This window comes from Oryzias latipes, chromosome 3, assembly GCF_002234675.1.
Source record: "Oryzias latipes chromosome 3, ASM223467v1".
In the NCBI taxonomy this organism is placed as follows: domain Eukaryota; kingdom Metazoa; phylum Chordata; class Actinopteri; order Beloniformes; family Adrianichthyidae; genus Oryzias; species Oryzias latipes.
The window spans coordinates 32,190,154-32,205,644 of record NC_019861.2 but is presented as its reverse complement, the minus strand read 5'-3'; the positions used below and the strand labels follow the sequence as shown (position 1 = coordinate 32,205,644).

General features: G+C 43.8%; 1 protein-coding gene across 5 annotated transcripts in view; it reads left to right on the top strand.

The window, feature by feature from the left end:
• Positions 1–15,491, top strand: part of akap13 (A-kinase anchoring protein 13) — a 117,980-nt gene that overhangs the window by 39,025 nt on the left and 63,464 nt on the right. For all 5 annotated transcript variants that reach the window (XM_020700574.2, XM_020700578.2, XM_020700573.2 and 2 more), the window contains exons 4-9: positions 130–293; positions 540–711; positions 7,124–7,307; positions 9,502–9,691; positions 9,910–11,785; positions 14,478–14,554. In XM_020700574.2, coding sequence (XP_020556233.2) covers positions 130–293; positions 540–711; positions 7,124–7,307; positions 9,502–9,691; positions 9,910–11,785; positions 14,478–14,554 — 2,663 coding nt within the window. The remainder of the gene's footprint in view (positions 1–129; positions 294–539; positions 712–7,123; positions 7,308–9,501; positions 9,692–9,909; positions 11,786–14,477; positions 14,555–15,491) is intronic.

The following is a 15,491-nucleotide window of genomic DNA, read 5'->3' as shown; positions in this document are numbered from 1 at the left end:
CAACAGCAGGTTTGTTCATGTACCTAAGAGTGAAATCCGTGGAACGTGATGCAGTTTGTTTTCTGCGTTTCTCTCTGCTGTCCTTCTGTCTTGACATATATTGTTTCTGTGTCCCTGCTTGTCTCGTAGCTCATAACTGCTGCGAGGTGGTGTCGGTCACGTTGTGCTCAGCCACCCGGGACATTTGCGGGGGCTCGGGGGACCTGCAGGGCCGCCCCGTTCGTGTTGCTCCATTGGCGGAGAATCGATTCGGCTTTGTCCAGGATTTGGCTTTTGACATGGCCCAGTTCCTGGTAAGCATCCGCTTTTCCAGCACAACGTCCAAAAGAAAACCCCTAGTGGTCCACGATGACGAACAGAACACATTTTTAAACTTAAAGGCTTTAAAATATGATTGTCATGATGTATTTGTTGTTTTTTCTCTTCATCCTTTTTTGCCCATAAGCAGCAAGTTAAGGTTCCTGTCAGATTTTTTTCCCTAGGTCTTCCAGTTTGACTTTTGTCTTTATTCTTCTTAAAATGTGCCTTCTGTCATGCAGGTGAGCACAGCAGGCAGAGCGGATGGTCTGGATGGAGTTCTGCTGCTGGATGAGTGTCAGATTCCCCTGGAGGAGTGCGAGCGTTTGGATGAGAGCTTGGCGCTGGCCCTTCATCACCTTGTACTCCCTCCAGGTTGGAGCTTACTGGGAAGCAAGCGGACCAACAGCAGCGGTGAGGCTGCAGGCCAGTGAACAGTCTGGATTATATCCAGAACACATAAGGAGTTCTGGGCTACGGGTTCCCCCAAAATTTAAGCAACTTTATTTTTTGCAGTTTTGCTCCCTGAGAGCCATTTTCCAAAAGCTGTTTTGAACAGAGCTGCAGAAATTTCGGTTAGGCGGGGGCTTTTCTGCTGAGATCTGATATGAGACGTACATACCTCAATAAATCGAGGTAAAGAGGGTTTAATTTGTCAACTTTAACATTTGGAAAACATAATTTGAGAGTACAAGAAGTGGAAATTAAGTACAAGGACGAGGCAAAACCACAAGCAGCGAGCGCCGTTGCATTTCTAAAATACTTCCTTGCAAAAATGTGGCTGCCAGACAAGGCCTGAGTGGAAACACAGGAAGTGATTCACTAAGCGGCGAGGGATGCTGGCTGCAAACGCTTAGAAATCTTTAATTGGGCTGGATTTGACGAGTTTGTTGTTGTTTCCTCCCATCAAGCAGCCGTCTCAAATCTGACAGGGGACGGGCTGGGAGCTGAACCGACGGCTCTGCAGCAGGAGGAATGCTATCAAAGGAAAGCTGGAAAATTCTGCGTGTTTAGAAGAACAAGGAGGAGGAGAAACCCTCTGGGAATGAACTGGAAGGCAGCAGGGAGGGAGGACGTTAGGTGGAGCTCCCAGGCGGGTTGGGCAGAGGTTTGACCTCCTGTGTTGATCCATAAACAGCAGGGTTATGCATTGAAGGGTTATGACATCCTCAGATGCAGCTCATAAAACATCCTTCAGCCGTATGAGTTATGGCTCATGTCAGGGCAGGTTGGAGCCTATATTCACATTTTCCAAAGCACATTTCCTGATGGATCTACATCAGACTGTGAGTCCGCGTGGAGCCCCGTGCTGGCAGCTGTTTGAATTGTGAAAAATCGCCTAATCAGTGCAAACAAACACACATTTTTATTGAAATTAAAATGGCAGCCTCTTCCAGCACTCGACTCAGATGACTATAATCAGTTAAAGGAAGCTAAATGAGCTGATATGGATGATGAACTCTGCGAGGTAATTGCTCTCTGTGAAGCAGAATAAATAAGACTTCTGGGAGTAGTTAGAGCTCTGCCTCTGCCTCCGGCTATTGCTCAGATAATGGCTTATGGTTTCATTCGGAATTTGGAAATCAAACCAAACCACTTATAAGCCAAAACTTATGAACCAAAAATAGAGCTAAAAAAATGCAGAAAGATGAGCTAAAAGAAAGAAGAAAAAATAAATAAATATGGCTCTCAGTAGTGATCTCTGTTAGATCTATTCACTGTATATGAGAACTGGACCGAGTGATCCATGCCATCTGGCGTTCCAAACAGGAAGTACCTGCTAGCTGCATAGAGAAAGAAACAGCTACTACTCAGTCATTCCACTTGTCAGAATAACCATTCTAGCTCTGGTACATTTTTATAACATTGCTCTTTTCACGCTATTTTTTCACAATTTTTTTTTCTGAAGTGCAAATTATTCAAGTTATAAACTGACCAATCAGAGCCGTCAATAGATAGTTCTTGCTGCCCCCATGTCCAGCATTCGAAACAATTTATTGGCGGATTCTCCCACTTTCCGGTGGTAGGGGTGTTGACTTCCAACAAGCTCACTTTCAATTGGTGAGAGTGGTTGCCATAGAGACCAGACCTACTCGCACTAATTACCGCTCGTCGACCACACGGCGGTGTCCGTATCGTGATAAAATGGCGACTGAGTTGACTTCATTTGGTTGGAGCTGGAAGGTGATGTCACACTCGCTCGGTCCAGTTTCCATTTACAGTCAATGGTTGAACTTGTTAAAAAAAAGTACCAGCTTTTAGAAAGCTGGACACACGGCAGCTCGGTTGTGTTGAATTGTCACAACGCTGATGGATGAGGCAGACAGCAGCTGCGGTGACTGATTTGTGCTCTAATAGACTCCGCTCCCCGATATGTCACCCCTTCAGTGCGGCGCACGAGCAGCCCTGAACTGTGGGGAGGGAAGAGGAGCAGCACTGAGTTCCCCCTCCATCAGATCTGTCAGATGAAGGGTCGCAGCAGAGTATTGGCGGAGAGGATGGCGGTTTATCTCGGTCATTCCTCACGTCATTCTTGGACGCGCAGCCGACGCCGATCTCCCTGCAGCCATTTTCGTTCGTCTGCTGAGAATTCAAAATGTTTTTATTATCATAGGTTATCTGAGCAGGAGATTTTTTTTATATTAGGGTTAACAATAACAAAGTTTTTTCATATTTTTTCAAAAGTTCTACATATTTTAAGGCTGTAAAACCCCTCGCTACACAATTTCTACACTCTCAGACAGACGTGAACATTTTCACTCTTTTCTCTTGTTTAAATTCTCAAAGATTAAACCTTTGTAGAGAAAAAGTCCAGTGTTGAAGTACGGAAATAAAGATCTGATCGCGATAAAAGATTTACGTGAATTTGGCAAACTGAATATATTTTGTACTGGAGACAATGCATGAAGACAGTTGATTGACAATAGTTTACAGCCAATCAGAAAGCAGAGCATAATTCTAACCAGAAGTTACACCCTGTGGAACGTTGGTGTTTAAAGTCCATATTCAAGAATCAATGGTGCACGTGCGAATGTTTGTTCACGCAGAATGGTGCATGACGCTGCGTCCTGCAGAGCAAATGTCATACTCCACCTCAGTTGATCTCTGGTTGGGCTACATTTCTTTTATCCTTGACAGGTTTTCTGCTCCAAATCTTTCCTCCTAACCTGTTTGGCAGATTTGTGTTTTTGCTTTAAGCCCTCACTTTATTCATTATGGTGAGTAATTATGGCGATTGAAAGACGTTTCTGTTTAAAAGCAGCTGATTGAGTCTCTCAGTGGAGAAGAATGTGAACATGAGGCTAAATGAGTCAAAGAGGAGATGTTAGAGAAGCAAAGAGGCTTTTCTTTAAACGCTATGGAAACAAATCTGCTGAAAGAGGGGAGCCGCTCTGCATTTACAGCAGTTTTTACCTGCGTTTGGATGCTGTGCTACAGGTGAGCAAATGGTTGCTGATCAACAAAATAGAGCATCATGAGGATCTTTAGCTCTGGAGAACCTAGGGGGAATTTTTTTTCTGGGCATATAAAAATTAGTTTAACTTTTTGTTGTTGTTTTATTTTGGGTTTTAGCAATAAATAGAAAGCCAAAAATATAGAGCAAAAAAAAAAAAAGAATGAAAAGGAACAAAACTGTTGCCAGTTTCCCTGACAACCTTTGGGTTGAATCCTCTTCTCTGCTTTCTTTATAAAATGAAAACATTACTAATCTTTTCGTTAAATGTGCTTTTATTTTATTTATAGAGATTCTACATGTTTCCCTAGAGTCATCTAGCAAAATGAGCATCAGAAGTTCTGCCCTGACTCAACAAAGAAAATGCCCTTCTTCTGTTTTTTTTATGGATTTCATTAGATTATGGGGCAGAAAACAAAAGCAGAGGACGGTTTTTGGCTCATATGTTACCAAGCAACTGTAAAACCTTTTCAAAAAAGGTTGAAACTACCATGTCTGCAAAGATTCAGAATTTGCATCCCTTTAGCTGATCTTCAGCTCTGGTCATAAAATCCTATTTATTACAACAATTTCCCCTTCTTTAGTCTGAATGTCTTCCTTTTTTTCTCTCTCTCACCGCTTGTACTTCCATGCTGACTGTGTCCGTGTCAGAGTGCTGGAATGGCAGCCAGTTTTCAGGAACCCAACAACAAACCGAGCGGCAGAGCATTTCCTGCTGATGTTTGGCATCTCGCATTCCTGCCCAGCACCACTTGGCAGCTGGATCATTCCATTCAACCGGCGAGCTTGAAGTTTGTCGGTTGATCCGACTGGCTTTCAGTAAATGGACTGTAACCTCTCATCAGCAGACGGAACCGGCGAAATAAATGTTGCCTGATGATTTTTCCGATAAGACAAAAGAGAAACATGATTTTAGGGTCTGCCAGGGCTCTGTTTGAGATCTTTACCAGCATGGTTTCAAGTCTTTGGATGGTCAGAAGTATTTTTATACAACATGGAGGCACAAATTGTTTTTGAAACTGCTTAAAGAACAAACTTCTAATGTTTTTATAATTAAAACAAATGTATTCAGTATCCACAAACTAAAGGATTAACTAATGTTCCACATTTGTTTTAATATAAGTTTCTTTTTAAATATCAGATGTTTATTATAAATATTTATTGAGAAAACAGAATTTGGTGAAGCTAATATTTGCAGACAATTTTCCCCAGTGATGACTGCAGGCTGAGAATGAAGCCACTTCTGTGGTTTCACACCATAGTTGTCTTAAAATGAACAAAAAAAGGGCTACTGTGTGGTCAGGACTGAGCCCAGGACTCCAGATACAACTTTTACTGCTGTATCCTAAAGAATATAGTGTATTATAAGTTTATTCAAAAATATACAATACACAGAGAAACACAAATAACACAAATTATAAAAATGACTCCTTTTTACTCTTTTTTTTGTTTGTTTGTTTACAAAACAGAAACGAAAACAACAGATAATGGTTTGTTTCCCCATTTCTGCGCATGCGCTTCAATCTAAAATCACAAAACGGCCAAGAAGCCCTCAGACACAATCTGTGTATCATGCGTTCATACATGGTTCACACATGGATTCTAAAGAATGAAACAACCTTCACTATGGAAGGAGATTCCCCATTAACCTAAAAAAAAACTGCATTCAAATTCAGCATCTGCAGGCTTTACTCTCAATGCTGACGCAACATCTGCTCCAATGAGCTCAAAGCCTTAAAGACATGTTTGAATTTTCTCCTGCAATTCTAAACTGGAGCTTTTTTGAGTCTTTGAATCAGGAGGAACGTCTTACCTGATTTCACAGCTCCTCCAGTTGGGCCCATGGACTGTATCTGACAACTGGACGAGTGAGTGTGATGTCACCCATAGAAAATGGCTTTCTTCCAGCTCCAAGTCAATTCAGTCCCAAATATTTCCTGCAGCATCCACACCTCTATCTACCACATAAAAACAGGCTCTGTGGAATGTGTCAATCAAACGTTTTAAATGTTAAAAGTGAGACAACATACTTGCACTGAAGCATTCTGATTGGTCGGCTTATAAAAAAGCATCATACAAAATAAATTAACAAGATACATGTAAAAAAAATGGGAATTGGAGGAAAAACTGTGTTTCTGACAAATAGAAGGACCGAGTAAAAGCTGTTGATGTCTCTGTAGAAGTCTATGGGATTTTAGTTTCTTGGAGTCAGCGAGTACTTCCTGTTTGCAATGCCAGGTCCAACCATTGACTCATTTACAGATAATGGTTGGACTTCTTCAAAACACTGTTTATTTATTTAATGAAGGCCTTTGCTGCAAAGTCAATTTGAGGCCATCTTACTTCTTTGCTCAAAAATGATTTTATAAGTTGTCTGCAGCAAACCACAACAACAAGTTGGACTATTTAGTTCCAGAGGTAAAGTCATTAAAAGTTGTGTTTTTGGTCAACTTCTCCTTTTTGATTAAACAAAAGAATGAAACGTCTGAGAATTTTGCCCATTTCTCCCTGCAGTCTCTAATGCTTAAATATTTTTACGTGCCATGTCTGTTCTCATCTATTGGCCCTTTAAAGATTGCTTTGTTATCTCCCGTTATATTTTGGGAACGTGACATGTTTACGACCCCTAATAACTGTTACGGCATGTAAATTTTCCCGCTGAACCTTTGACTTTGTGCTCTTTTGAACTGTGCCAGTGGTGTGGCAGTCGAAGGGCAGGATAATATTAACAGAGGGGATGTAACAGCTGATTGGTCAATAGAAATGTTCTCATCTTCTCTCCCAGGAATCACAGCCTTGTTTATTTAATCCGAGTCTGATCTTTAGAGCAGCCCGACTTCAGGATTCCTCCGGCAACCTGTTGTTCTGACAGAAAGACTGTGGCTGGTGTTCTCATGAATCTCCGTTATTGTCTTAGTGTGTGTTTATTAGCCAGAGATTCTGTGTTTTATTGTGTTATTAGTTGCCTGGTTGATATATTAAGTCAATAATGGACTAAATGAAGAGTGGGAGTCTGCTGTGCTTCCGTTTGGCTCACCTCTGCTGAAACTGTGCGATATGATTTAGCTGCTGCATTATTGTTTTCATTTGCTTGTTTCATTAGAACAGCCACTGCAGATGCCAAAAGTCAGGGAGTATTTTCTAATTGCAACCGCCAAGAGGCAGTTTAAACGATGGCTGTAATCCAGAGTGTGCACTCTAAGAACACAAATGAGTGCGTCTTTTCTGGACCACAGTCAGTCGGTCACATGCCGGATTCTCATACCGCAGTGCTGCCAAGTGGTGTCATGTTGGCTCCTCCACCATCAGTCTGTCTGTTTGGATCTGCGTGTTTCCCTCTTTGAGCTCTGCCGTTGTGTCTCTCGCCCTCAGACTTGACTCCTCAGGAGACCTTGCTGCATTTCTCGGCGCGGCGAGGCCTCGTCCGGGTGATGCGGTACTTGCTGCAGCAGCCTGGAGCCAGAGAAGCCCTCCGCCTGCCCAACAAAGAAGGCCTCACTCCCTCTGATATTGCGGCGTCTCGAGGCCACGAAAGCCTCGTTGAGCTTCTGGCAAAGTGAGTGAACAGATTTTTGTTTTACTTCACGTAGGCTGGAGGAGTCAGTTTGATATATTTTGATAAACTTTGACTTTTTAAAATGTAATTGCTTAAAGACTCAGTGCAATAAAAGTACGTTTATGGTGTTTTTAGCATGTTCTTGAGGCATTTTTCTGATGATGGAGGACATCTATTACCCTCTTGAGACCCGAGCTCTTGTTTGATATGACTTTTTTTATTTTGCAGTCACATCGCCCGAGGTAATCAAAGTTACTTACAGTGGTAATAAAACCCGCAAAGTGATGTCCTCATATGTGGACGCCAGGTCTGAAGAAGTTAAGAAAATTGAGCTTAAAATTGCATTTCTGAATATTTCTTTATTCAAATTGATGTAAATCAGTCAGATGATGTCCTCCATAATCACAAAAAAGGCTACAACATGCTGGAACATGTTAAAAACACCATTTACACCAGAGTGGGTCTTTAATATGTCACTGCATACAAAAAATCTCATTTGTGTATTGTAGTTCCATTTGAAGAAAAAGAAAAAACATGGAAAGACTCCTGTTTATGCAGTTTATCACAGCTTAAGATCTATATTATCTCGCTTTCTTGTCTATTGCAAATAATAATGTAACATAATTAAATAAATAAAAAGCTTATTTGTGACGTTAAAAATAAGCTGGACAGGCCAAACCAAAGCCTGTCCAGCTTATTTTTAACGTCACAAATAAGCTCTAAGAAATAAATACGCTAATAAAAAATACTTAGTTATTAGCTAATAAATATACTTCTTAGCTAATAACTAAGACAATAAATAAGCTCTAAGCAATGGCGTAATGGGTAAGAGGGGAAGGGAGCGGAAGGGGGGTTGCTCCGCGCCACTGCCGCTCTGCAGAAACTATGTCCTGGAAAACGACACGGCTTTTTTGACTTTGGCGAAAAACCGGCATCATCATAATCAAAAGACCACTGGGAACACTGAGAATGGATCAAAACATGATTAGATTGGAACTTTAACATTGCCTTGCATACATTTATTACATAACTTTTCTAAGCTTTGTTATCATGTTTGTTTATTGATGGACACAGAGGACAGTAGGCGTGTCGTTTGTGCGGCGTTATTGGACGCACAAACGACATCTGTCTCCATGCTTTCATGGAGACAGATGCGAAGATGATGGAGGGGTGCTGGGTGGAGGACTTCGCTCCTACACAGACACCTGAGTAGCAACACTTTCCTTTATATACAAGCCTAACTTTCTTTTTCTCTGCAAAAATGACGGCATCATTCAAACAAAGCATGTGTTTTCATCATCCAAGCACAGATTTGGTCCTCCCTTCATTGATTGCAGTGTCTTTTGTCTCTACAAACAATGGAAGTGTTCAGAGAACCTCACCATGAAGCCCTGCTACTTCCCCGCTCGGCTCTCTCATAGTTGAGGGCAAATAGAAATGTTGTGGGCTTGGCAGTATTGTTCCAGAGGAATCCAGGCGGATAGGGAGGCTGCACTGCAGCACAAAAGCTTCCGTCGTACGTCTCCTAACCTTAGGGTGCATCTCGTTTGGCACAGTCTTACTCCAGTCCCAACACTTTTAAAACTGGTCGAGCACTCAAACGTGCTCTGTTTGACGTTTTGAAGTGTCAGGCACAATACTGTCTTCCTTCCAGAGACAAATGAGGTCAAATCCCCTCATTCCTTTGTAGTGAAACATTACATTTCAAAGGGAAAGCTGCATTTTTAGTACATGAAAGGAGATGCAGCTTAAAGTCCCCATTTATGTGGTGAAGGCTTCCTCTCTGTGTGTTTTTGTTGCAGACTCGTTCGGACTTAAATGACCATTTTGGGAGCTTCTTCATTTCCAAGTGTTGCTTTAAAGCTTCCAGCTCCTTCTTTATGTGTTTATAATTTCATTTAGCTCATGAGAAGTGAAGTCACTCTCTGCTGGCGGGTGACCTCAGCCCTCCAGGCTTCAGCGCTGAAGCAATCCGCCCAGGATTACGCAAACGGATCTGCTTCACTGGGAGCTGCGAGCCCTCACTGTACCATCTCCTTCAGAGAAAGGACTGTACATACTGTAACTTTTGATGCTCCAAGCTCGCCAAAAAGGAGTTTCCTGCAGGTTCCTTATCGGCGGATGTGTTTTATCGTGTTTTTGTCCGACCGGCTGCAACATCTGGATCTTTTTTCTCATGTTTACTTCACGGCAGGCCTGAGGCGCTCACCGGGACGGACCGGGAGGCTGAGGCCGTCCAGCTGCTATCCGCAGACGCTCGGGTGGTTTGCCACCTCCCTGCGCTGAACACGCACACTCTGACGGTGAACTCCACCTGCGCTGCCCCCACCCTGCAGACCAGCACGGAGCAGCTGCTTCACCTCATATCCCATCTCCATGCGGAGGTGAGTTCTGGGCTATCTGCTCCTTTTCTAGGCAGGCTCCTTCATCTGCTGCTCCTGTGGATTGTTTGCCTTGTCACTGCCCTCAGTTTTTTTAACCTTTCAGCTGGGTTTGTGTAACCAGTGGAACACCTTATGCAATCACAGCACTGGTTCTTGATAAGAGCAAGTTCTCTGCAGAAAGACTAACACGTGTGTCCCTCTCTTGTTATTCTGTGCAGGGACTGTGTGTACTGGAGCTCCGTTTGGGCTCTCTGCACACGGCTGCAGAATGTTGTGAGGGCGTGGAAGCAGCCTGTCAGGAACGTCTGCGGCCGCCCGCCTCGGCTTTAGAGGGCCCGAAGGCCGAGGAGAGCGGGGGAGCGGACTGCACAGCCGACAGCAGCGGCACTGTACCCGGGAATGCAGGGACAGACTGTAGTGTGCCTCCGGCTTCAGACGATCTCGACCCCCAGGAGGACAGGGCGGGTCTCAGTTTGAACTCTGAGGGAGAGCCTTGCCAAACAGAGGAGGAGGAGGTGGAGGACAGGGAGCAGCCTGCGGTCTCCAGCCAGAGCTTGGGTGACGACAGCAAAGGAACAGTGGGTGAGGCTGAAAAGGAAAGAGGCTCTGCTGGAATCCCAGCACCAGCGGCAGCAGTGGGCTGTGGTAAACAGGCAGAGGAAGCTGATACAGGGGAGGCTGAGAGTCGGCAAGATCTGGGAAAAGAGCAGGAAGCTGACGAAGGAGCAGAGAGGAACTCCACTGACCTAACTGAGACCAGTGGGGAAGAAAAGTCTCCAATCATGGGGTTGTCACATTCGTCAGAGGACTCTGAGGTTCCAGACACGCCTGACTCTGAGATGACAGAAAGACAAGATGTTGACAAAAAAGAAACAGAACTCCTCCCAGATGTTTGTGACACACGCCCACCAGAGGAGGAGGCGAAGAACACAGAATCAGTCCCAAGTGGCCTCCCTAACGCGACACTCGCAGACTGTGGTGACGTAATCGAGGATTCTGAATCTGCTCCTCCTCGTGTCTTGATAGAAGGCCTCCACGAGGGGGAACCTCCACCAGACATAAACAGCCAAGAACAAAAGCAGGAAACAGCTGGCAGGGATTACTCAGCGCAGCAGGAGTGGCCTCTGGCTTCAGAACCTGATTGTCATTCTGGGAATTGTTCTGGAACACAGAGCAGCAGAAAGCTGGACGAGGATTTACTCCTCCAGCTCCTCATCACCCAAAGTCCTCCTTTGGGGGAACCTGAAAGCGTAGATTTACGGACTTCCAGGGACTTCCCACAGGAAACTCAGAGCGATCCGTGTGATCTATCCACAGAAGAAATGCCGTCTAAAAGACAGACGGGACAGGACCACGGCCTCTCCAGCGACGACGAAGACAGTTTTAGGTCGTTTGGAAGCTCCTCAACCGAACTGTTTCATCCCAGTCAGGACGGCGTCTCTGTGGAGGACGGTGGCGTTCCTTTAAGCACGGAAGAGCTCGAAGAAGGCAAGTCCGAGGACTCGAATGATCTGCAACCCAACAAAAGCGGTGAACATCTGGATGTCTGTGCAGAGGCAGCTGCAGACGGCAGTCAGGATGGCGTGGAGACTGCACCGCAGCTGTCAGACAGCCTTCAGACTTCAGAGGATTTGGGTCCTAAGAGCGCAGAGGAGCTGGACCCAGAAGCTCTCCAAAAGGATCCAAGTTCAGATCTAGTGTGCGAGGAAGGCCCAGGAGCCCCGGGCGACTTGAATGTAGAGGAATCAGAGGAGATTCTGTCTGAACAAAATCCATGCGTTAGTGAAGGGACGAAAGACACAACTGCCACTGAGGGAGATGATCAACAGACGGGTGAGGAACCTGTGGTCCCCCCACTAGTGGAGTCGGCCTCAGAGCGCCCCGACCTGATCGAGACGGAGGCGACCGCAGATGTGGAGCCTCCTGAGGATCCGGCGCAGGGTGCAGAGGAACCCTCTTGTGCCGTCGATCATTTGGAAGTGGAGCCGCCAGCTCTCACCTGTGAGGCGCCAACAGAACCTCAGACCCAGAACCAGACGTCTGATAACAGGAGCGTGACAGGAGGACCAGAGAGCTGCAGCAGTGCGACCCACGGTGGGTAAACTGTGTTTACAGCCAGATTCTACAGAGACATGCATCCCAGAGCCATGTGCTTAACAAGGTCTCCTTTTTAAAGACCCACTCCAATGAAAATCATGTTTTTGGTGTTTTGAACACGTTCTCGTGGCATTTTTCCTACAATGGAGGACATTTGTTTGATTGATCGAACTTTAATTGATCCAACTGATTAGTTACCATAGCTCAAATTATGTAAAAAAAACGGATAACTAGTTCTAAAATACAGTGAACAACACAATGAAGTGTTTTTATAAGGTGTTGTAGAGTCTAATACAAAGGTCTGTTGTTTCTGTTTCTCACTGACCAAAACCCACCAAGAGCCACAAAGTCCCACCTAACCTTTTAAAACAATACACTTTATTTATGTTTATTTGACCATCAGACCATTCATTAAATATGTACAATAATTGATTTATGACATGGCTATATTTGTCTGTTAATAACAACAGTAACTTTACTTTTCACAGCAGCTCGTGCAAGATCCTTTCAAAATAAAGAACTAACCGTCTAATGAGATCCTCTTGCTGCAACAGATTTAGTTGAATCAAAAATGCAAGACAACACAAGTGACACGTTGTTTTCTATCACTATGACAACAACTAGGTGCTATTGTGCAGCTTAGATTAGAATATGTGCTTAACCCAATTAATTTATTATTTATTTAGAATTTTAGGACTTTTTCTTAAAGCCATAGAGCCACAATGGAGGTATTAAAGAGCCGCGTGAGGCTCCGGAGCCTCAGGTTGCAGACGCCGACCAGGTCTAATAGCAGATGGGATGAAGGATCTGGGAAAATGCTCCTTCCTGCAGCAGCGTTGTTTCTCTCTCAGGTCTCATGCAGAGAGCGATCAGGATTGTGCATGACGGATTTCAGTTTCCGTTGCATCCTCCTCTCACCAACCACAGTCACAGACTTTAGGGAACAGTCCAGAACAGGGCCGGATCTCTGCACCGGTTAGTGGATCCTCTTCCTGTTCCTGTTGGTGCATCCGTAGAAGAGGGCGGATGCAACAACGCCAACATAAAAACTCAGCTCCAGCCCCTCTGGTGCAGGACGTCTGTTTTAGTCGTTCAGTCCAGTCTGTCATGGAGGTGAAAACCCATATATATAAAACAAATAAGGGTCAAAATTGTATTTTTTTTGAGTGTTTCTGTATTCACATTGTTGTGAATCAGGAAATGACTAAAAAAATGAAGTAATGTAGAAAATACGCTGGCCGGACCACAAGCTCCCTGCTCTGAGCTCTCAGCAACGGGAAGGGTAGCAGGGGGCGGAGTCACTCTGTACCAACGGTCCTGCCCACAACTCAGAGGCACATTTCTAATAAACCGCTGCCGCTCTGCAGAAACTATGTCCTAGAAAATGACACAGATAAAGAGATGATCGGAGTTGGACTTTAAAGGCTGATCCAAAGACAAATTTTCCCCTTTCCCCTATTATTTGTCAGACTAATCTTCATAACTAGGGAATGGTTTATTTTTTAAAAGAGAAGGTTGTTTGGAAAGTAGTTGATCTGTTTCTTGTGGACACACTACTGTTCATGCCGACCTGCTGGAAAAATCCAAAAAGGAGACTGTGAGCTCCTTAGTGTCTCTAATGGCTCAATCTGTCAGGCAGCCGTTCGCTTTGTATTTACACGTTTACCGGTCTCTCTTGCATCTTGTAATACAGAATATCACATCAGCAAACATGGTCCGTTAGCAGTGCATGTTAGCAGGTCTCAGATGCTCGGCTTGGCAAAACAAACACAAACGGCAGCGGCAGGAGCGTGTGCAGGGCAGGAAGTGAGACTCAGGGGGGCTTCTCATCCTTAGGCGACCACACAGGATTCCTCTGTCTGCAATTTTCACTCATCTGAAATGATTGCGCTGCACCCAAGTCCAATAAAGGGAGGTCGGGGGGGCAAGGTTGGTGCTGCGCGTCACTCAAAGTGGCGTGTCACCGTGAATCAGAGGATGTATTTACAGCACGACGGCAGCCGAGCACAGACAAAAACCCTATGTTGTTTCCTTTCCCCCTGTGTACGGTGTGAAGATCTGACTTCATTCCTGTTCTTTTTCAGCTTTTTTTAAAAAAAAAAAAGCTTTTAATATCTTTAGGTGACATTCGCTTTCAGTTTAGCTGTTTCTGGGCTGTTGAAGCAGATTATTTACGGAACACAAAAAGCTTTATTGCTAAATAGGGAGACGTTTATGTGAAGTGGGGATACATTTTTATTTAATTTGATTGAATATAAAGACATTTACAGAACACATAGACGAGTGCATCCAAAACAAAACAATGTCCATAAAATCTTGCTGGAGTGCTGGAATGTGGGTTTTTGTTCTGACTTTGGGGACCAGCAGACCTGCACCTCAGAACTCTATGAGGGTCAGAAACTGAAATAAGTTCTGATAAAAATGAAGGTCCAGCGCCTTTTATAAACTAATTGGATTCAGGAGAGAGCCATTGTAGAAGCTACAGTCATTATCAATATGTGAAAAATGTGGCTTTGCACATAATTGTTAGATAAACAGAATGAAATTGTTTGTGTTTCTTTGACTTTGTCATTAATGCAAAATCTTTCTGGCAATAACCAGGCTTTATCCCAGCTGACATTACTCTGGTAAACGGTTGGTGTAAATCCTTGCTGGTTCTGACTGCATCGTGTTGTGTGCATGTCTTCAGACAATGGTGAGTCTGGAAGGGCTGGAAGCGCGGCGGGAGAGGAGGAAAACGCCGCAGAGGAAGCAGACGTCTCAGAGGTAGGACGAGTGTCTCCGTTTGGCCTGTTAGCTGGCAGCTTTTGCTTTAATAATAATGCATCCAAAAACCATCCCTGTTTGCTAAAGCTTTGAAAAAAAAATCCTCCCGCAACCAACGTCAAAACGACTGCAGCTGTCTTTGGTGTTAAAGACCCACTCAGATGTAAATAGTGTTGCTGTTTTTTTTTCCAACACATTTTTGTGTTTTTTTTCTGATGATAGAAGACATATATATCTATATATATATATATATATATATATAGATAGATATATATATCTATCTATATATATAAAGAAAATTAGCTTTAAATTAGTATTTCTGAGTATTTATACATACAAATAGTTTTGAATCTGTTAGAAAACACGCTGGGCGGGGCCACAAGCTCTACAATGGACAGTGGGCAGAGGGGGCGGGGTTGCTCTGCGCCAACAGTCCCGCCCACAACTCAGAGGCGATTATCTGATGAACTACTGCTACTCTGTAGAAACTATGTCCTAGAAAACAAGTTTTTTTTAAAATTTCAAGCAATCTCGCTTCAATTTAAAAGAAATCAAAATCGGAGTGGGACTTTAAAAAACAAAGAAAAAAGAAGTAGAATGTTCTTAATGTTCAATGTTTTTTTATATATTTATCTATTTGTGAACTTGTCCTGTTCAACAGCTGGGCAAACAGATGAAAGCTGAAGCTGTTCAATCTTTTTTTAAATCTGCAACGTTTTGCTCTTATTTTGAAATGTACGGACACTACAGTTCAAAGCAAAGCTCTGCTGAAACAGAAGCAGCAGGTTAATTAAAATGAAAGGTTCCTGTTCAGTAAAAGCTCATTCAGGCTCTTTGTGTTTGTAGCTAAAGTTCTGATTGCGAAGAGCCCAAAAGTTTAAAGGCTAGCAGCGTTTCCTTCTTCTTTTAGAAATGATGAGAGAAAAATCCAGTTTCC